Source organism: Natator depressus, chromosome 9 (assembly GCF_965152275.1).
Source record: "Natator depressus isolate rNatDep1 chromosome 9, rNatDep2.hap1, whole genome shotgun sequence".
NCBI classification, from domain to species: domain Eukaryota; kingdom Metazoa; phylum Chordata; order Testudines; family Cheloniidae; genus Natator; species Natator depressus.
Genome location: NC_134242.1, coordinates 52020381 through 52042772, shown reverse-complemented (window position 1 = coordinate 52042772; position 22392 = coordinate 52020381). Strand labels below are relative to the sequence as shown.

General features: G+C 43.6%; 1 protein-coding gene across 6 annotated transcripts in view; it reads left to right on the top strand.

The window, feature by feature from the left end:
* The window catches only part of EPHB1 (EPH receptor B1), a 402223-nt gene that overhangs the window by 239469 nt on the left and 140362 nt on the right, over positions 1–22392 (top strand). For 4 of the 6 annotated variants that reach the window (XM_074964154.1, XM_074964157.1, XM_074964153.1 and 1 more), the window contains exons 4-6: positions 7926–8081; positions 10024–10074; positions 21515–21850. In XM_074964154.1, coding sequence (XP_074820255.1) covers positions 7926–8081; positions 10024–10074; positions 21515–21850 — 543 coding nt within the window. The remainder of the gene's footprint in view (positions 1–7925; positions 8082–10023; positions 10075–21514; positions 21851–22392) is intronic. The other 2 variants (XM_074964158.1, XM_074964156.1) reach the window with 1 other exon arrangement.

The following is a 22392-nucleotide window of genomic DNA, read 5'->3' as shown; positions in this document are numbered from 1 at the left end:
AAGTACTCAAATCATGGTTTAAAGACTTCAAGTTTCAGAGAATCCACCATTTACTCTAATTCAAACCAGCAAGTGACCTGTGCCCTATGCTGCAGAGGAAGGTGAAAAAAAAACCCAGCTTTCCTCAGGGGAAGATTCCTTCCTGACTCCAAATATGGGGATCAGTTAGATCCTGAACATGAGGTCAAGACCCACCACCCAGACACCCGGGAAACAATTCTCTGTAGTAACTGAGAGCGAGTGTCCCATTGCCGACTGTTGGAGATATTTGCTAATAGCAGTCACAGATGGGTTATATGCCTTTGTAGGCAATCTCATCTGACCATCCCCTCCATAAACATATCAAACTCAGTCTTGAAACAAGGTAGAGGGACAAGCAGGTGAGGTAATATCTTTTAGTGAACCAGCTTCTGTAAGTGGCAAAGACAAGTTTTCAAGTTACACAGAAGTTTTCTTCAGGTCTGGGAAAGGTACAAAAAGTGTCACAGCTAAATACAAGGTGGAATGGATTCTTTAGCATAAGTAGTTAACACATATATTTCAAGGAACCATTCAAGGTGAAGTGGCCTGTTAATACCTCTCCAGTCATATCGGGGAAAGGAGAGGAAAAAAAGCTGGTGGGGTGAGTGGGTTATAGATTGTTATAATAAGCCATAAATCCAGTGTCTTTTTTTCAGACTATGATTTTTAGTGTCTAGTAAAATTATGAATGTAAGCTCTAAGGCTCCACTTTTGAAGGTGTTGTGCAGGTTTCTTTTGAAGATGAAGACTGAGATGTCATATACAGAATGCTAACTTTGTGACCCAGAGGTGATATGGTGTTTTTGTCTGTTGTCATTTTTCTGTGTGAGTTCACTCCAGAGCGTAGTGACTGTCCCATTTCATCCATAGAGTTGTTATTGAGGCATTTAGTGCACTGGATAAGGTACACCATTTGTTATGATAGGCATGTGTAGAACCCAGGAATCTTGAAAGGTATGTTATGGGCAGTGTTGATCTTCGTGGTAGTGGAGATCTGTCTACAGGTTTTGCATCTGTAGGTTTTGCACTGAAACAAGTTTGGTTTTCTGCCCCAACTGTTCCCCTTGGAAGGCTGTTTCAGAACTTCACTCCTCTGATGGTTAGAAATCTTCATCTAATTTCAAGCCTAAACTTGTTGATGGCCAGTTTATACCCATTTGTTCTTGTGCCAACATTGGCCTTTAACTTAAATAACTCCCCTCCCTCCTTGGCATTTATACCTCTGATATATTTATAGAGAGCAATCATCTCTCCCCGCAGCCTTCATTTGGTTAGGCTAAACGAGCCAAGCTCCTTAAGTTTTCCCTTATAAGGCTTGTTCTCCATTCCTCGCATCATCCTGGTAGCCCTTCTCTGTACCTGTTCCAGTTTGAATTAATCTTTCTTAAACATGGGAGGCCAGAATTGGACACAGTATTCCAGATGAGGTCTCACCTCTGCCTTTTGTACAACGGTAGTAACAGTTCCCTATCTCTACTGGAAATACCTCGCCTAATGCATCATAGGGTTGCATTAGCCTTTTTCACAGCCGTATCACATAGGTGGCTCATAGTCCTCCTGTGATTGACCATAGTATCGAGTTAGTGTGTTTTTCAAATCTCTATATTTTTGGAAATTGTATCAGCAGAGACTGGGGAGGCGGGCCTTGGAACAATCTGACCAATAAAAAAATTGATTGGCTGGAATATCCTCGTCAGCTGTTACAGTGTTTCTTGTGGGATCCTAGCCATTCATTACTGTATTAGCTACTGTGTAGTGCTTTAATCCTGTCATTAGAAAGTCAGCAAAAATAATCCAATAAACCTAGCGAAGAACATTCCAGAGGCTGACGGAAGAGAATAAAGGTTTTGGCTGCCATTTGATTCTTTATCGCCCACAAACGCCCATATACAGTGAGCTAATAGCAGGTTTATGCAAAGTAGTTGCTTTCATTACTCCTCTTTCATGTTCCTTCATTGAATTGCCATCAAATGCCCAGAGTCTGCAACATCTGGCAACTTCTGGTTATCTAATTAGACTGGATCACACTCTCTCTCTCCGTTTATATTGATTCTGCAGCATACTTTTGTCATATAGGCAGTAGTCCAAGCTGAGTCCCCAGTGGGCATCATCCAAACCACCTGAAGCCAGACCGAGTTCACAAAGTACTCTACACAGGGTAGTCAGGGTTCATGCCATTGGGAAGGCAGAATTAGGAGGGAACTTCTTCCAGCTGCCTTCCTGAGTGTGAATGGGTGGAGTGTGCTATCAATAGAGCACACATATTAATGTCCAGACTCACCCGCTGTCTGGGGTTTGGCTTTCGTGCTCACTCTAAACCATGTCTCAATATCAGCCTAAGGTTTCTCTTGGATTTCTGGATGCATCTATGTGTCCCTCCTGGAGCTCCTCTATCCCATCCCCTGGCAGAAACCACTCTCTCCTCCTACATATTCAGAGTGGTGTTAACAGATGACGTGTGCCACAGGATCAACAGCACATCTGCAGCTCTATGCAGGATTTTAATCTCCATTCTTATCCAGGTACAGAATCTGCAGATGAGTGACAAATGTGTTTTTACATCTCTGGACAGATCACCTGCAGATTTTGAACCCTTGACCTCTGGATCTAAAAGCCTGGGCCTCTGTGGGTGTGTCTACATTGCACTGTAAACCCCAGTCTGCGGGACCCACACTTGTAGACTCAGTGTATCTAAGCCCATGCTTGAGCATCCACACTGGACTGTAAACCTGGGTTTACAATTGCTGGACCCAGGTCTCTCGACCCTGTTACCGCATCCATACTGCACAACACAGAACTTCTGACTCAGGTTGAGCTGTGTCTATACTGAAAAATGACTGGACTTGGACCTGAGTCTCAGCAGGACTCAGGCTCTGACCCAGCCCCCCATGAGAGTTCGCAGACCCGAGTCCAGAGGGGCTCCGGACCTGAATCAGACTGATTTATGTGTTGGCAGAAGGGGGGCTTGGGCTCAAACCGGAGTCTGAATTTGGGTTTACAGTGCAGTGCAGACATACTCTATGACTTGAGATAAAGGACTAGACTCAGATGCCTTTATCCATGATGTAATCACTATAGGGAGACACACTGTAGTAGCCTGGATTACATGGGAACATTGAAAGAAAGGGAGAAAAGAGCAAATGGAGATTGGAAAAAGACCACTTCTGCTGTTGAATTCCCTCTTGGAGCTTTGTGCCATGAGGAAGGATAGTTAAATACCTTTGCTCATTTTGCTCCTTTATGAAAATGTTAGTTATATAACTCGTATGGGGAGAAAATCCCCCAAATAATAAAATCATAAAATGTTTGGATATATTCGTTTCTATCTTCTTTTAATATCTGGAAATACTGTGAGAGCAAGAGGCCTTTGTGAGTTTTGTCTGACAGGCTAAAGGGCTCAAATAAAGATAAGATGGTCCACTATCTCCGAAGGAAATTGCATAAAAGTGGTTACTCCTGTTTACTCCTATTAATTTCCTTTTCTTGGCTTCTCAGAGATGCCTCATATCCTGATGCAGCGGGCAAGGGATAAGAGGCACTTTCCATTATCTCAATCACTGCACTGTTTATGAGACACTTAGTATGTTTCTTTGCAAAGTAATCCTACTAGAGGGAATGGATTTTGCGTGGGTGACAGGCTGTGTATCTGGGGGACACTTTTGGATGCTTTTAGCTCCTTTGTTTAAGTGTACAGCCAGGCAAGGTGTTGCCAACTACTTCTAGCCAGGTCATGCAGCGGCCTCTCTCTCCCCTGAGGAGACTAATTTAGCCCATAAGCTCTTTTTGTCACAGAAGATGGTGCTAGTTCCTGCTATGAGCTCTGCTGTTCAACGCTTTTCCCTCCTCCCATCCTTTGGATCGCAGAGAGGTTCCAAAGGCCTGTGCAGACTCATAAGCTTGGCCACACTGTTGGCTCACTGTACATAAAGGGCTTGATCCAGAGCCCAGTGAAGTTGGTGAAAGACTCTCACTGACTTCAAAAGGCTATGGATCGGGCCTTTGGTGTGTTCAGTTTTACACCTGGGAGAAATGCTCCAAGGGTCAGAACAGTATAGCTGTGCGGCCAGAGCCCGGGAGCTGTCGGGTTTCCTAGTAACATTTGTGGGAAGGCTCAGCTGGTGAGGAGGGAGACAAGGCATTAGGCCATGGAGGCTTGTGGTGGGAGCAGGCACAGTTACTGGCTATCCGTCAGTCATGGAGTGTCAGGAGTGTAGTGAGCACCTTCTGAGTCATGAATGAACGCGTGAGGAGGATGGTAATGTTGGGGTGCTTTACTTCCAACTGTGCTTAAATGCTTCAGGCCAGTCGGGGTGCTTCAAGAAATCTCCCACTGACAGCGTTTCATACTTCCAGGAGGGCTGGATGCCCTGGACAATCCAAGGCACATGTGTTATATTCTCCAAGCAGATTTGATGAAGGTCCATTGCCTCCAATATATATGCAAGAACAGTCATTCCCGTCTCTGTCCTGAAGTTGTGTAGAAATCATTTGTGTTCAGTGAGTTTCAGGGATGTCAAGGCTGAATGAGTACTCATCCATCAACCCACAGTTACTAAAAAATGGGAGTGGGGATTAACAGAGGGGGGATACAGCAACTCAAGGACAGAAAAGCAGGGAGAGAACTGTGAGAGAGCACACTGAGAACTCCAAGCATTCTCCCAAGGGACTCTTAGATTCCGACAGCCTTTGAACAAACAGGGCACCTTTGAAAAGGTCTTGGCAGATGGAACAGGTTATGCAACCAGCTACTGTAGTTACTTGATCTCTTAGTATTAAAGATTTATTAACAGATTAGATTATAAAGCACCAGGTTTAAAATATATATCAGGAAAATACAGTAAAATCAAATAGCTTTAAAAATGCATCCACTTGCAAAGCATTTGTCTGCTCTGGGCCCAATAAGTGCCTGGAAATTTTGGCTATAAAGTTATGCTACCAAGGTCACTTAAAAGGAGAGTGTGTGTTTTTGCAAGAACTCAAGGAAATGCAAGGTGTTTCCACTTTTGCAGACCAGTATATTACAGAACAGTAACACTTGTAGGGCACCTTGAGTGAAGGTCAACACACAGTACAAAGTCCAATTTCCACAGAGCAGAAATTAGCCTCTGTCTAAATGGGATACACAGCTCAGACAGATGAAGAACAGCAGAATTTCCGATCTGTGAATTTTGTATCCTATAGCTGAGTCTCTTGCCATTGTAGCTTAAAGCCTCTTAAGACTATTGTTTGAGAGACACTATAAATTTCCTCCAATTGCTAATTTGGACCGCTTCATTCAGGAAGGAAGCTAATTCGCTTATGGGGTATATCCCATCCAGAGTCAGATCCTCGACTTGAAGTCCATGGAGCTATGACACTTCACAACAGCTGAGGATATGGGCCTTGGTATTCATTTGATCAGACCCATCATTGTCATTTCGTTTATACTTGATATGTAATCACAGACCAGAGAGAGACTGTTGATTAATGAAACCTCACCCTGCCAGAGATTAAAGTCTTATTATAATGATATCTGGAGGGTGCTCTCTGTTTATGAATTAATTACTGCATCCTGACTAAATAAACGCTGAGGCCAAAGGGCAAGAAGTTTATTAGCCCAGTTGATGGTTAGTAGTGACATAACGGGAAGGAGCCTTATGTTGTTATTGTTGTTATACTGACATTTTAAATTAAATATTAAAGTTTGAAGTGGAAAAAACCTACAAAAATCTAAATGAGCTGCTTGATCTGCTAAAAGCTACAATTAGAAACAATCAAAAGGGAAAACGTTCTTTTGACCATATTCATTTCCCCTATCCTTTCCTTTTCATTTCTCCTTCCCTCCCCTACTTCCATCCCTATAAATTGGGAATCTCAGGCAATCTTGGTTGCTGTAACTCAGCTTGAAAATTCAGAGGACAGGAGCCAATCAGATCAGAGGGATTATAGTAGTCAGAGTTAAAAGACTTACATATTCAAAGTACTGTACAGGTGTTGAAATATACCCATGCAGTGATTCTGCCATCTTCTTCACTCTGCCTGGCTAGTCACAGTGTGGCTATTGAGAAAACACCATACAGATATTATGAAAATTAGACATCCACAGCTAGAGCTCAGGGAACTGTGCAACTGTGAAAACCCTGTACCATTACACATCAATCATTGTCCAGTGCCCATGAGTAGGACTGGTCAATGCAATTCCCTTTAAGTCCAATATTTGTTAACTTTCTTCTTTGTGTACTGAATCAGTCTATTTAGATGTCTGTAATATGCCTATCTTATGTTCAAACTGGACTGAGAGCAATGAAAGTACCATCATAACCTACACAACTCATTAGGACTAATAACTCTCCTTGCCTCGACCCGCTCACAGCCCTCTCAGTCTACTTTTAATTATTCTCCATTAGCATCTTCCTGCATTCGTTGATGGAAGTAGCTTCTTGAGAGAATTCACTTAGTGTTAGTAAAAATCCCAATGGAATTGATCACTTTTGCCTAGCGAATATGCTGGCATGTCTGCAGCACTAATTGGTGGTGATGGTTTTTGTGGAAACAGTGACTGGACTGAAACCATTGACTTATCACAGGCCACCAAAGAAACAAGACAAGAGACAAGCTCTTGAGCCACACATAGCTCTTCTTCAGCTCTGTGTAGGTCAAAGGCTTGTCTCTTTCACCAGCAGATGGTGATCCAATAACAGATAGCACCTCACCCACCTGGGCTCTCCAGTATCCTGGGACCAACATGCCTACAACTCTGCAAATGCCAAAATACGGGTGTTCTGATGATATACTGATGGGGGCAATACAAACACTCAAATAGGATGGAATAGAAACCACTTCATGCCCAGAAAACAGCATTATACGCACACTGTTGTCTTCAAACTCCCGGGAAAACCACCAGAAGAAGGGCATTGACCTAATTTTATTGTTTAGTTTCTCAACAGCCTGAAGAAGGCATAATGGCTAATATATCCCTTGAACTTGCTTTTCTGCTTTTAGCGTCTAGCTAGTAGGATTTTGCTTTCCTGACTCTTCTTGTTTTCGGCATGGTCGGAAGTAGGATTGAGACAAGTCAGAGAAAATATGTTTCCAAATAGAAACAAAGTTCTCCCCGTTTGTCTCTGCTGCGGTGGGTAAGAGTGAGAGATGGTTCCAGGAGGTGCCATCACGTCTGCTTGGCATTTTTCTTTGTGACAGCACTGCCGTCAGTAAGAGGGCATGCTTCTGAGACGGCCACCTCATCTGAAGAAGGGGTGGGGGGGCTGTGGTCATACAAGTTACAGACCTGCTTCATCCACTGAACTGGCTGAGGATCACAGCTGTCATTGGTCAGGGCCCCAGTATAGTATATGGGCTTTCAACATGGGTGAGAGAGATCTCCAAAGAGGGTGTAAGCCAACTCACCGGCCAGTGCATGAACGAACTCTCAGCAGCCACAGGATTTCAATCCCTTTCTTCAGGGACTGAGTTACCTACACACAACAGCTGACCCTAAGTTCCATGTATAAACTATGCCCTTTCACCTGGCTCAGGTTCTCCTGTAGGTCTCACTGCCCAGGTGCCCTCCCAGGAGTTGCGATAAGTCTCTCTCCTCCCTTCTACAGGAGCTTTCCTCCAACAGACTAACTTCCGATCTGCCCCCTGCAGGGTTGCACTTCTAAACCATCTACCTGGGGGCTAAGGAGAGCCACATTGCTCCCTTCTTGTCTCTAGCTAGCTCCCTGCATTCAGGCTGCCCTTTGTGATTGTAATAACACAAAGTCTCTTTTGTTGTCTGTCGTTGGTGTCTTAGCTTTATAATAAAATCAGGACTCACCTCCTGTAGGTGAAGAAGAGGGTTTGGAGGTCAAAATCTCTGGTGCGCCTTTTAGACTGCAGAGCTCAGCATTCACCTGTTTCCTTCTCTCCTCTTTCTGTTTCAGCTTGTCCAGCAGGGATGTTTAAGGCCAACCAGGGCATGGGGACCTGTGCCCAGTGTCCCACCAACAGTCGCTCCACGTCGGAGGCCTCTCCCATCTGCACCTGCCGCAATGGCTATTATCGTGCTGATTTTGACCCACCAGAGGCAGCCTGCACCAGTAAGTAACAGTGTCCCAATTACACAGATGGGGAATAGAAAGCTGCAGTGTATCATTAGATGGTGGCCAAAGGAGGAAAGGTGGTTTAATTATGAAGGCTCAGGGCCAGGTACTCAGCAGATGCTGCTGCATTAAATCACTAAGCTATGTTAATTTACCTCAGCTAGGAGCTGCCCTTCAGGCTGCACACTACAGGACGAGTCAGTGAGGGATGGACTGCAGTTTTCTAACTGCGGCTCTGAGATGCATCTTCACTGTGCTCCCATAGAGGTGGGAGAGCCAACAACACTGAAGATTTTAGACATCTGAAGGCCACATGAACAGTGTTCAGTAGCCATCTGTTACCACATGATTTGATACCATCTTCTTCTGTTGGAATGGAAATGTGCCTAGTGTCATAACATCAATACTAATCCTTTTATCACTAGACTGGCATGAGCAGGTCATCGTGCATCAACTTCTGCTGCTTTGCTAGCAACTGGTTCTTCTGATACCAGTTTAGTGTATACCACATTCTCAATAATGTCTAGTTCCACAACCCAGACATCAGTTGGTGCAAGCTGGAAGATCTCCCAGAAGTGTATATTTCTAAGTGGCAATGTCTGCAGTTGGAGGCAGACAATCCCCAGGATAAATTAGAATTGCAGGTTATCTACCACTGCTGTCTTGTTCGTAGTCTTGTTGATGGAATGTTCTTTTACAGGGGCAAGGAGTATGTTAAGCATTGGTATTCTGTGTGGCTTTGCTTGAAATGAATCATCTTCCTCGGCTGTCTACTGTAAATAAGACGGCAGAAGCTATCTTAAGTCGGTCGCTCCATAAAAAATCAGCTTGATATAGAAAGAGTCCATTGCTAGTCAACAGCTACTGTGTGCTTCTGTTTATTTGAAAGCTATCATTCTTATTAATATTATTTATTTGTACTAGCACAGTGCCCAGGCGTCCCAGTCGTGGACTAGACCTCACTGTGCTCGGTGCTGTACCTGCACAGCACAAAAACCTAGTGTCAAACTTAACTTCTGGTCAAACTCCCAGCTAAAAGGGTGTCATAGGCCTTAGCCAGAATCCTAAAAATGAGCAAATTAGCAGACGGGGTATGCAAAGGCCCTCTTCTACTTCCTCCCCCAAAAGTTTTAACAACCATGTCCTTGTGTGACCCACTGGTCAGTGTTACGTGTCCCCCTCTGTGCCCGATCCGCAGAGAACGTGAGTCCATTTTAGATTTTAGCTGGAGAGCTGGGTTCTTTAGCCCAAGCTGCAGAGACCCATGGCTTCTGCTCTGGAGATCACTGGTGTGTCAAGCAGGATGGTGGCTGTGCCTTGGAGATTTACAAGCCCTGGCCTGGACTAGCTTTCCTTCCAAGTGGGGTGAAAGGTCACAGGGACTATATTGCAAAACAATTAGTTTTTGCCATTAAAAATAATTGAGATGTGAAAATTGGGAATTTCTTGCTGCCCCTGCTTTTCCACTTCACTGGCATCTTGCATTTTATTATTTAATAAGTACAGTATAAGCACTGAATTATATTTCTAGGCTGGTACTCTTTAATAAAAGTGAATTTTCAATTGGTCTGTGTTTGTGCAATGCCAGGTTTATTGTCATAAAAATACGTTTTTCAAGAGCGATTGCACAGTTGCTTTGTGGGTTTATCCTGGACATCGGCATGTCTTGAAAAAAGTGATTGGATGTAACTAATGTTCATCCTTGTGCTTCCCTATGCACCTGGCATGTGTGTGTGTTCAGCATAAGCCACACAGAATCCTGAATTGCTTGTATTTGCTTATATAATGCATGGCTAAGGAATATCTAAAAATATGCATCTGAAATAAGAGATTAATTTCTATATTTTGCTTGATCACTTTAGCTGTCAGTGGCAGAGGAAGTGCTAGGCATATAGAACAATTGTAAATAAATCTATTTTTATTGCATCTTGTTCCATAGGTGATTTACAGTATGCAACATCAGAAGAGTACTGTATAAAAAAGTCCATCGGTAAATATTTATTTGTTCCAATTAAGGCTTAATTTTAAAATGTTCTAATTTGAGGTGCCAGCTGTTCTGTTTCAGAGTGGTTACATATCATAAGAGTAAATAATATAGTGTATCTGTAGATGCTTGTATTCACTGGTGTAATATCTTGGAAATACACACTCATTGTTATCTGCTCGTAGGTAATCCTTTGTAGTTGTAAGTAGCTTTCCTGCACTTTATTTATTTTAGTTTTCTTTTTAACCCACGTTCATTAGTGAAAGGGGCACTGTCCAGATTAAAATCATGGGCCAGACCATCAGCTGCTATAAATTGGTGAAGATCTATTGTCTTCAGTGAAGATTTGTCTATATGATTTCTATGGAGCTATGCCAAATGATCCCAGCTGAGGGTCTGTGTGCCCTTTTCCTGATTTTGTATTAATGGCACTTTGGATTATTGAAACTGAAAGGATGTTTCAGACCTAACTTCCTCTTCACTTTGCTGTTTATTCACTTTTTGTATGTCACTCAATTTAGCCAGTGAAATTAGACCAGTTTGTGCTGTACCAGTCTGAGCCTGCAACTCAATGGGCTGCTCTGTCTCAGGCAGTGGGTGACAAAGGAAGTGCTAAAGGAGCACTCAAGGAAGACAAGCTCATTGCTGAGAAGCTAAAGACATTCAGATAAATAAATTTTTGGTATCAATCTTTGCTGCAGAGGATGTGGGGGAGATCCCCACAGCTGAACCATTCCATTTAGGTGATAAATCTGAGGAACTGTCCCAGATTGAGGTGTCAGTAGAGGAGGTTTTGGAACAAACTGGTACATTAAATGATAAATCACCAGGACCAGAGGGTAGTCACCCAAGAGTTCTCAAGGAATTCCAATATGAAATTGCAGAATGACTAACTGTGGTTTACTGCCATTTAGTTGGGGTTGGTCCTGCTTTGAGCAGGGGTTCAGACTTGGTGACCTCCTGAGGTCTCTTCTAACTCGAATCTTCTATGATTTAAATCAGCCTCCATATGAGATGACTGGAGGACAGCTAATTATTTTTAAATGCACCAGAGGAGATTCTGGCAATTACAGGCTGGTAAAACTAATTTCAATATCAGACAAATGGGTTGAAGCTATAGTGAAGGACAGCATCAGACATATAGATAAACATGGTATGTTGGGGAAGAGTTAACACGGCTTTTGTAAAGGGAAATCATACCTCGCCAATCTATTAGGATTCTCTGAGGGAGTCAGCAAGCAAAAGGGGGAGAAGAGGGAATGAGCAACAGGAATGAATCTGGAAAGTGGAGCGATCTTGAATAATCAGGATAAGAATCTGTTGGACACCATGATAAGCAGTTAGTTACTCACAAAAGCCAATATCTTTATCAGGAATCTTAAAGAAAGAGCTCTGCCCATATATTAAAGGGACAATACCTTTACAAACCATATTTTAAATGAATTTAAAGGCTCCAATCCAGCAAAGCACTTCTCTTTAAGCATGTAAGCAGCCCAGTTTACTATGTAGGCACATGCTTCAGTGTGTTGCCGGATAGGGGTCTATGTGCTGCTGAACTTTGCAAGAGCGACAGCTTCTGAGACTTAGACTTCATCCACAGCCTTCCACTGACTTCAAGGGGCTGTGGCTCAGGTGCTTAAGTCCTTTATTTACGGGCAGAACAGGTCTGACACAGACAGTGGCAGATTCTTCACGTGCTCTACCAATGTGTTGCAAGGCTGAACTGAAGGGGTGGCACACAGTAGTGCTGGTAACAGACTAACCTTGACTTGGTGGCCCCAGCGATCTGACCTGGGTCAGGGTTAAAACAGGTTATGCCCTGTTGGATAGCACTACTCGTTAACTCCACTGACTTCTGCAATAGGGCCAGATTTTCCTCTAGTGTAACAGCATAGCTCCACCGACTGTAGTGGCACCAGCCCAGCTGAGAATCTGGCCCATCATCTTTAAGGGAGCAGGGAGTTCCATGTCTGCATGTTCGTTCAGTCCTTGGCCTGCTAGCTGAAATCGCCAAAGAAGGTGCCACTTAGAAAGAAATAAACGGACTAAGTTAATTACTTTGAAAAAGTATTGCTTTGTGTTATATGTAATATCCTTTTAAAGACTTGGAAATACACATTTCCTTCTCAAATACATTCCAAAAAGCATGTCCCTTAGCAAATCTCTGATATTTTACACTCATGGGCCTGATCCATTCTTTAGATTGTAAGCTCTTCAAGGCAGGGACTGTGTCCTCGCAGTGTTTGTCCAGCACCCCGCACAATCGAGCCTGAGCGCTGAGTGTGGCTTTTGGACACTGCCATCATGTAAATATTTACTATTGATAATAATAATAACGATCCTGCTCGCATTAAAAGTCAATGGGGCAAATTTATACACTGAAGAGTAATAAGTCGCCAGGAGCAGATGGCATTCACCCAAGAGTTCTGAAGGAACTCAAATATGAAATTGCAGAACTACTAACTGTGGGATGTAACCTATCACCTAAATCAGCCTCTGTATCAGATGACTAGAGGATAGCTAATGTAATACCGATTATTTTAAAAGGCTCCAGAGGTGATCCTCACAATTACAGGCTGGTAAATCTAATTTCAGGACCAGGCAAATTGGTTGAAACTATAGTAAAGAACAGAATTCTCAGACTCATAGATAAACATGAAATGTTGGGGAAGAGTTAACACGGCTTTTGCAAAGGGAAATCATGCCACACCAATCTATTAGAATTCTTTGAGGGAGCCAACAAGCATGTGGAGAAGGGTGCTTCAGTGGATAGTGCACTTGGACTTGCAGAAAGCCTTTGACAAGGTCCCTCACCAAAGGCTCTTTAGCAAAGTAAGCAGTCCTGGGTTAAGAGGGAAGGTCCTCTCAGAGATCAGTAACTGGTTAAAAGACAGGAAACAAAGGGTAGGAATAAATGATGAGTTTTCATAATGGAGAGAAGTAAATAGTGGGGTCCCCAAAGGATCTCTTCAGGGATCTGTGCTGTTCAATATATTAAAAAATGATCTGGAAAATGGGATGAATAGTGAGGAGGCAAAATTTGCAGACAATGCAAAATTGCTTCACATCGTTCAGTACAAAGCTGACTGTGAAGAGTTACAAAGGGATCTCACTAAACTAGGTATCTGGGCAATAAAATGGTAGATGAAATTCAATGTTGAGAAGTGCAAAGCAATATACTTTGGAAAAAATAAGCCCAACTCTGCATACAACATGATGGGGTCCAAATTAGCTGTTAGCACTCAGGAAAGAGATCTTGGAGTTATTGTGGATAGTTCTCTTAAAACAATGTGCAGTGGCAGTCAACAAAATTACAAGAATATTAGGGACCATTAGGAGAGGAATAAATAACAGAAAATAAAATATTGTAATTCCACTACATAACTCCATGATATGCCCACACCATTAATACGGCATGCAGTTTTGGTCTCCCCATCTCAAAAAAGGTATATTAAAATTGTAAAAAGTACTGAGGAGTGAAACAAAAATGAGTAGGGATATAGAACAGCTTCCATTGGAGAGATTAAAAAGACTGGGACTCGTCAGCTTAGAAAAGAGATGACTAATGGGGGATATGAGAGCGGTCTATAAAATCATGAATAGTAGGAAAAAGTGAACAGGGAAGTGTTATTTACCCCTTCACAAAGAAGAACTAGAGGTCACCCAATGAAATTAATAGGCAGCAGGTTTAAAACACACAAAAGGATATACTTCTTCACTCAACACACGGTCAACCAGTGCTGTTAGCCAAGGTGGTCAAGGATGCAACCCCATGGTCCAAATGTCCCTTAACCTCCAGCTACCAGAAGCAGGGACTGAACAACAGGGAATGAATCACTCGAAATTGCTCTGTTCTGTTCATTCCCACTGAAGAATCTGGCATACGCCACTGTCAGAGACAGGATACTGGGCTGATGGACCGTTGGTCTGACCTAGTGTGGCCATTCTTATATTCTTATGACATTGGCAGCAGCAAGCTGGCAGACAGCTTGTGAGCTTTTGGGACCAGCCCTACCAGCTCTCTGTACCCCAGTGAGCCTTCCTATTTGGGCTTCTCACCATATCCTCCCCCCACTCCCACTCTAACTTCTCAAGACAGTCCTCCCTGCCCCCACGGATTGCAGAAGAGAAAGAGAGGAAGGCGTGTGAACCCTATTCTCTCTCCCTTCATGATGGCTACTCAGTACTGCCTCTTCTATAAAGGCAATTTGGGGGCAGCTCCCAGAGACACCAGCCCAGAAGTAACAGCTGAGGAAACTAACAAAGGAACATGTTTTCCTGATTACCCTGAGCGGGAAGCTGATCAGGAGGCTCCAGAGAAGAGAGGGACCTCCCAAGACCCCAAATATCTGCTTAACAGAGGTGTCTGAGCACAGACAGCCTGTGTGGAGGACAGGGAGGATTTACCTGGCTGGGAGCTTGACTGACATGCCAGGGCAGCCAATGGCAGGCCCAGGCTATCTGGCATGTGGCTGGGACCACTCAGACATGGCCGCTGAGGTTGGACAGGAACAGAGTTTAGGAGGAAGGGACCAGGCTATGGTGGCTAAGCCTCCAGCTGCAGGAAGAGAGATGGTACACAAAACCCCCGGAGTCCATTGGTCCCAACTCCCCAGATGGTCCCCAGAGTCACTGAGGAAGGAGGAAAAATTGGGGAGTCAGAGGTGCTCCATTCTTTGGGACTCATCGGTGCTCCAGGAAGTGACTACATATGTTGTTACTATATTGGGGCCCCCCCAATGCTGATTGGGGCCCCTAGGTACCAGAATGATGATAATTTATTTAATCGCTACTTTTCAGCCTGAGTACTCTTTCAAAGTATCTACTGCAGTCGGAAAGACAGGGTGTGTGGAGAGGGGACAAGGCAAAGAACTGGGAGAGAGGACAACTGTTAAATTTAACCTGAGTATATGTAAAAAAAATGTTAATGTGTAATTCTGACATCACTAATTCTGACTTTTTAAATGAAGAAGGTGGGTGGGGGCAGCTGTGGAGCAGGTGAAAACATAATTATATCTTACAAAAGTGCTGTCTGCGAATTACAGTTTTGAAAGGCATGTGTGCACAAATATATACCTTGTTACATTTCTAACCATATGAACCTTTCCACATCATCTGCTGGACCTGAATTGTTCTAGGTATCATCTTTATTTTGGTTTCCTTTATTTCTTTTTACTATTTTAAAATTATTATCAGTGGAGTTTTATTTCATGCCAAGGAGAATGAGGAGCTGACAGCATTAGTTACTGCTCAGCATAATGCAGGCATTGTGCAAGATTGCCCCAGCAAATAAAGGTCTAGGAAAGCAAGAAAAGCAGTTTGCTAGAAAATCCTCCCCGTAAAATAACCTCCCTGTTGTTAACTTCCCAGGCACTACTACCTCGGCACTGTACAAGATTGTTGTTGTCAGAATCTCGTCTATAAATCATATTTTTTTCAGGGGGTTTTTCAGGGGGGTTTTAAAACTCAAACTTGAGAATTTGCTTTGAGCTGCAATGGGATGTTCCAGCCCTACTGGGGACAACTTAAAACAAGGGAAAGAATTTCAAAAGCAAACTGACTATGCTCTCTTTAAGTTGTGGAATATGGGCCTAATCTGACACTTGTGCAAGTCAACAGGAGCTTTAAGAATGGCCATACTGGGTCAGACCAATGATCCATTTAGCCCAGTATCTGTCTTCTGACTGTGGCCAATGCCAGATTCTTCAGTGGGAATGAACAGAACAGGCAATCATTGAGTTACCCATGCCCTGTCATCCAGTCCCAGCTGCTGGCAGTCAGAGGCTTAGGGACACCCAGAGCATGGGGTTGCATCCGTGACCATCTTGGCTAATAGTCATTAATGAACCTATCCTCCATGAATTTAGCTAGTTCTTTTTTTAACCTGGTTATAGTTTTGGCCTTCACAACAGTCCTTGGCAAGGAGTTCCACCAGGTTGGTCATGCACTGTGTAAAGAAGTACTTCCTGGTTTTTGTTTTAAACCTGCTGCCTATTGATTTCATTGGGTGACCCCTGTTTCTTGGGTTATGTGAAGGGCTAAATAACACTTCCTTATTCACTTTCTTCACACCATTCATGATTTTATAGACCTCTCTCATATCGCCCCCGCCCCCCAGTCATCTCTTTTCCAAGCTGAACAGTCCCAGTCTTTTAAATCTCTCCTTATATGGAAATTGTTCCATACCCCTAATAATTTTTGTAACCCTTCTCTGTACTTTTTCCAATTCTAATGTATCTTTTTTTGAGATGTGGTGACCAGAAATACACACCGTATTCAAGGTGTGGACATACCATGGTTTTATATAGTAACATTATGATATTTTCTGTCTTATTATCTATCCCTTTCCTAATGGTTCCTAACATTCTGTTAGCTTTTTTGACTGCTGCTTCTGCACACTGAGATGTTTTCCAAGACCTAGCCACAGTGATTCCAAGATCTTTTTCTTGAGTGGTAACAGCTAACTTAGATCCCATCATTTTGTATGTATAGTGTGGATTATGTTTTCCAATGGACATTACTTTGCATTGATCAAGACTGAATTTCATCTGCTAATATGTTGCCCAGTCACCCAATTTTTTTTAGATCCCTTTGTAACTGCTGACAGTCAGCTTTGGATCTTGAATAATTTTGTATCATCTGCAAAGTCTGCCACCTAACTGTTTACCCCTTTTCCCAGATCATTTTTGAATATGCTGAACAGCACAGGTCCTTTGGGGACCCCACTATTTACTTCTCTCCATTATGAAAACTCATCATTTATTCCTACCCTTTGTTTCCTGTCTTTTAACCAGTTACTGATCTCTGAGAGGACCTTCCCTCTTAACCCAGGACTGCTTACTTTGCTAAAGAGCCTTTGGTGAGGGACCTTGTCAAAGGCTTTCTGCAAGTCCAAGTGCACTATCCACTGAAGCACCCTTCTCCACATGCTTGTTGGCTCCCTCAAAGAATTCTAATAGATTGGTGTGGCATGATTTCCCTTTGCAAAAGCCGTGTTAACTCTTCCCCAACATTTCATGTTTATCTATGAGTCTGAGAATTCTGTTCTTTACTATAGTTTCAACCAATTTGCCTGGTCCTGAAATTAGATTTACCAGCCTGTAATTGTGAGGATCACCTCTGGAGCCTTTTAAAATAATCGGTATTACATTAGCTATCCTCTAGTCATCTGATACAGAGGCTGATTTAGGTGATAGGTTACATCCCACAGTTAGTAGTTCTGCAATTTCATATTTGAGTTCCTTCAGAACTCTTCGGTGAATGCCATCTGCTCCTGGTGACTTATTACTCTTCAGTGTATAAATTTGCCCCATTGACTTTTAATGCTAGCAGGATCATTATTATTATTATCAATAGTAAATATTTACATGATGGCAGTGTCCAAAAGCCACACTCAGAGCTCAGGCTCGATTGTGCGGGGTGCTGGACAAACACTGCGAGGACACAGTCCCTGCCTTGAAGAGCTTACAATCTAAAGAATGGATCAGGCCCATGAGTGTAAAATATCAGAGATTTGCTAAGGGACATACTTTTTGGAATGTATTTGAGAAGGAAATGTGTATTTCCAAGTCTTTAAAAGGATATTACATATAACACAAAGCAATACTTTTTCAAAGTAATTAACTTAGTCCGTTTATTTCTTTCTAAGTGACACCTTCTTTGGCGATTTCAGCTAGCAGGCCAAGGACTGAACGAACATGCAGACATGGAACTCCCTGCTCCCTTAAAGATGATGGGCCAGATTCTCAGCTGGGCTGGTGCCACTACAGTCGGTGGAGCTATGCTGTTACACTAGAGGAAAATCTGGCCCTATTGCAGAAGTCAGTGGAGTTAATGAGTAGTGCTATCTAACAGGGCATAACCTGTTTTAACCCTGACCCAGGTCAGATCGCTGGGGCCACCAAGTCAAGGTTAGTCTGTTACCAGCACTACTGTGTGCCACCCCTTCAGTTCAGCCTTGCAACACATTGGTAGAGCACGTGAGGAATCTGCCACTGTCTGTGCCAGACCTGTTCTGTCCATAAATAAAGGACTTAAGCACCTGAGCCACAGCCCCTTGAAGTCAGTGGAAGGCTGTGGATGAAGTCTAAGTCTCAGAAGCTGTCGCTCTTGCAAAGTTCAGCAGCACATAGACCCCTATCCGGCAACACACTGAAGCACGTGCCTACATAGTAAACTGGGCTGCTTACATGCTTAAAGAGAAGTGCTTTGCTGGATTGGAGCCTTTAAATTCATTTAAAATATGGTTTGTAAAGGTATTGTCCCTTTAATATATGGGCAGAGCTCTTTCTTTAAGATTCCTGATAAAGATATTGGCTTTTGTGAGTAACTAACTGCTTATCATGGTGTCCAACAGATTCTTATCCTGACCTGTTGCTCCACTTTCCAGTTTCAAGATAGCTCCACTTTCCAGTTTCATTCCTACTGCTCATTCCCTCTTCTCCCCCTTTTGCCCTGTTATGTCATCTCCAAAATCACATTAGCTAACTCTAGCTAACTTGTAACACATTGCTGTAGCATGTTAGCATGGCCCCTCTGCTGCCGCACCTCGAAAGTTCATGCAATTCCTTTCCACTGAGCACACAAGCAAGCCCCATTGCCAGACAATTCCTGGAAAATACATTTAGTGCGCTGAAGGAAAAATTAAACAAAATGGGTTTTTGTAAGGACAGCATTTTTCTAGCCCTTTCAACAAAATGCTTTCATCTGCTGTAATCTTGGCAACAGGTCAGAGAGACTCTCTGAGTGCCTGTCTCAGTGTGATTAAGGGGGGAAGAGGGAGAGAGCAGAGAAATGGGGTATCAGGAGTTGGGGAGAACAGCTGACACCCCCTCAAGGGTTTCAGGAATGGTAAGTTGGTGGTGGTGACAGTTTCCGTTAAATTGTTTGGATTTACTCTCTCAGAGCGAGCTTACGGGAAGCCCAGATCTAGTTAATACTCCCTGTTTCCACTGGGCAGGTCAGAGTGTTCCACAGAAGAGGTGTCCAAAAGGAACTAACTGGCCTTGACAGCTCATTTTGTGATTGTACTTGTAGAAATGGCTTACTTGCACAATCCATCTGCTCAAGGTTCTGCTCTGGTCCCATCACCTCAGTATCCGAGCCCTCAGAGTCAATAGTGCATTTATCCACACAACTCCCCTGTGAGGTAGAGAAGTACCATTACCGCCTTGTACAGACAAGGGAGTTAGGCACAGAGGGCCAGGGTTTTAAAGGTATTTAGGCACCTGCAGATAGATGCCTGGTGGGATTTTGTAAAGCAGCTCAGCAGATTAGGCACCTATCTCCCAGTGACATCATTAGTAGTTAGGTGCCTAATCTACATAAATCTTACTATGCACATGTCTGCATCCTTTGGTGCCATTTGATTTCCCTCACTGGGCAGCTTTCTCTGCTTAGAAAACGTGTGTAATAGTGTTGACGAGATTCGGCTCTGATTCTTGATAAGTAAATCTATTCCAGGCTAACTGGGCCACGGACTCAAGAGTTATTCCTCCAGTTTCAGATCATAGCTAGGTCCATTCATGGGGCGATGCAGGGTATTCAGGACTGAAGAGATACGGAATAATTTGGGTGGGAAAGTCTCTCTCCATCATCATGGTAGTGTTGGTTTGTTCGTGAACCGTCCAATGATATTAAGCCCACAGCCTTCTTTGGCAGCTCATTTGATCACTGAACTGTTCTTGTACTTACATCGTTCCTCTCATATTTAACCTGCTGCAGCTATGCCATCCCTGCTTTTTCTGTCCTTGATGACTAATGAGAGTAATTGGCCCATCTCTTGTTAATAATGTTCCCCAGCATACGTGTTGACAGTGAGCATGCCTCCCCTCAGACTTCTTTCCACACGACTGAGTGCACTCAGCTCCTGCAACCTTACCACCTAGGTCAAACCTTTTATCATTGTTATTGTTCTCCTCTGAACTCCTTCCATTGTGTCTCTGTCTTTTTTAAAGTTCGGTGCTAAAATCTGAATGCAGGGGGCCAGTTGGAGCTTCCCTAGTGCTGAGTGGAGCAGAATAATGACTTCTCTTGTTTAATGTAACCCACTGTTCTGTTTGCTTTCTCTGCAGCAGCCTCACAGTGTTGACTCATTCCATTTATCCTCCCTACTAACCCCCAGATCTTTCTCCATGGCACAGCTGTCTGGTCAGCAGTCCCCAATTATATATTTGTGCATTTGATTACTCTGTCCTACATGAATCTCTCTGTATTTGGCCGCATTGAATCTCACATTATTGATTCCTCCAATGTATGCCAATGTTGCTGTATTTAATTTCTTTCCTCCAAAGCATTTGTGATCACTCCCAGCTCGGTGTTGTGTGCAGATCTGATCAATATATTCTCCATCCCAAGATCCACCTTGCTAATAAAACACTGAATAGAACTGGATGCAGAAGAGACCCTCACGGACCCCACAAAATACCCACCCTCTCAACTTGATGCATAAATAACTACTTGCCATTTCTGATTTTTTTTCATTGCCCATTATGTGTCCCTTTTACAGCAGTTCCATCTACACCATGTTTCTCCAACTATGATAATCTAGCTATTGTATTTATACATTCCTCCTCATTACTGTAGTAGCTGAGCACCTGACATTTGTTAATGTATTTATTCATACAACACCCTGTGAGGTACAGCGGTACTTTATCCCTATTTTATGGGTGGGGAGCTAACACGCAGAAGACTAAGCAATCCCATGGATATACTGTAGTAAAGCAGGAATTTGAACCCAGGTTACTGGCACCCTAGGCTAGCAGCCTCACCATTGATCTATCCTTTCTCTAGCATAAGAAGGAACTATTTTACAATGTGCTGTGTGTCCTATATTTCGTTGTCTATTGGAAGACGATAGCTGCCTGATTTCTAGAGGAGGAAGAGTGTGAGAGAGTTCAAGATGATATAAGCCTCCAGTCTGGATCCTCCCTCCCATTGTAAAGAGATTGGTACCAACACAGGCAGATGGGGTGCCACTCAAGTAGTAATCTATGAAAGCGTGGGACTGCATGAAACATGGTGACTGAATTTCTCTGTTCCCATCGGAGTTGGGTGGACCTGTGAGGTTGGGGTTGAGCACTGCACAGCACTGGGAAAGCCCAGAAGTGAATGGCTACAATTACTGGATTCCCTTATTAGCCTCAGGAAGTTGGTACCAAGAAAGCAGTACCCTTGTCTAACTGCACATTTCTGGCCTGTTGAAAGGGATTGTGACTCCCTGTTGCTTCACCTGTCAGTTTGAAGGCTGCATTTTCCTTATTGTGGGCCTAATCCAAAGCCTGTTGAAGTCAGTGGAAAGAGTCCCATTGACTCCAGTGAACTTTGAATCAGCCCCCTATGATCTTATCATGTTCCCCAATCCTGGTTCCCCAATCAGTATAGAGTAAAGCTCAATATTGTATCATTTTCTGACAGGAACCTTATCAACTGACCTGCTTTTCAACAGGTGTCCCATCAGGGCCCCGCAACGTTATCTCCATTGTCAATGAGACGTCCATTATCCTAGAGTGGCACCCGCCCCGGGAGACAGGCGGGCGTGATGACGTAACCTACGACATTGTCTGTAAGAAGTGCCGGCCTGACCGCCGCAGCTGCTCCCGCTGCGATGACAACGTGGAGTTTGTACCTGGGCAGTTGGGCCTGACAGAGACCCGGGTCTTCATCAGCAGCCTTTGGGCCCACACGCCGTATACCTTTGAGATCCAGGCTGTTAATGGTGTCTCTGGCAAGAGCCCCTTCCCCCCGCAGCACGTGTCGGTGAACATCACCACAAACCAAGCTGGTGAGTCCCACAGGGGCACTGTGCACATACCGTGTTCCATGTGGAGGGTCGTTAATGGGGAAAAGGGAAATTAGGGCTGGGTTCTTCTAACGCAGGGGTGGGAAAATAACTCACTGAGCAGATAATGAACTACGCTGATGACTGAACGTTCAATCCTACGTAAGGGGCAGATGTCGGTGCAAACCTGACACTGATGGTGGGAGCCCCACTGGGCACTGAGTGGAGTATGGAGTCCTACAGTTATATCTTGACCAAAAGGCCAGAATTACACCCAGAATTCAGCCCTCTCTATAGGGGGAGTTTGACTTCCCTGCTGCAAGGTGTTGAGTAAATGAGACCCAGTAAGATGGAATGCTTGAATTGCATTAGCTGTGTCACAACTAGGTACAGTGGATTTAGGACTGAAACAAGAGCTCAGCTTCAGAGCCAATGCCAACAAAGCAGTAAGAAGCACCCAGGGATTGGTTCATGCTTGCTCAATCAGGGAGATGTAATTTAAAATGCAGTGTGTTAGCCAGGGCCATGCAGTCCAGGGGGCTTTC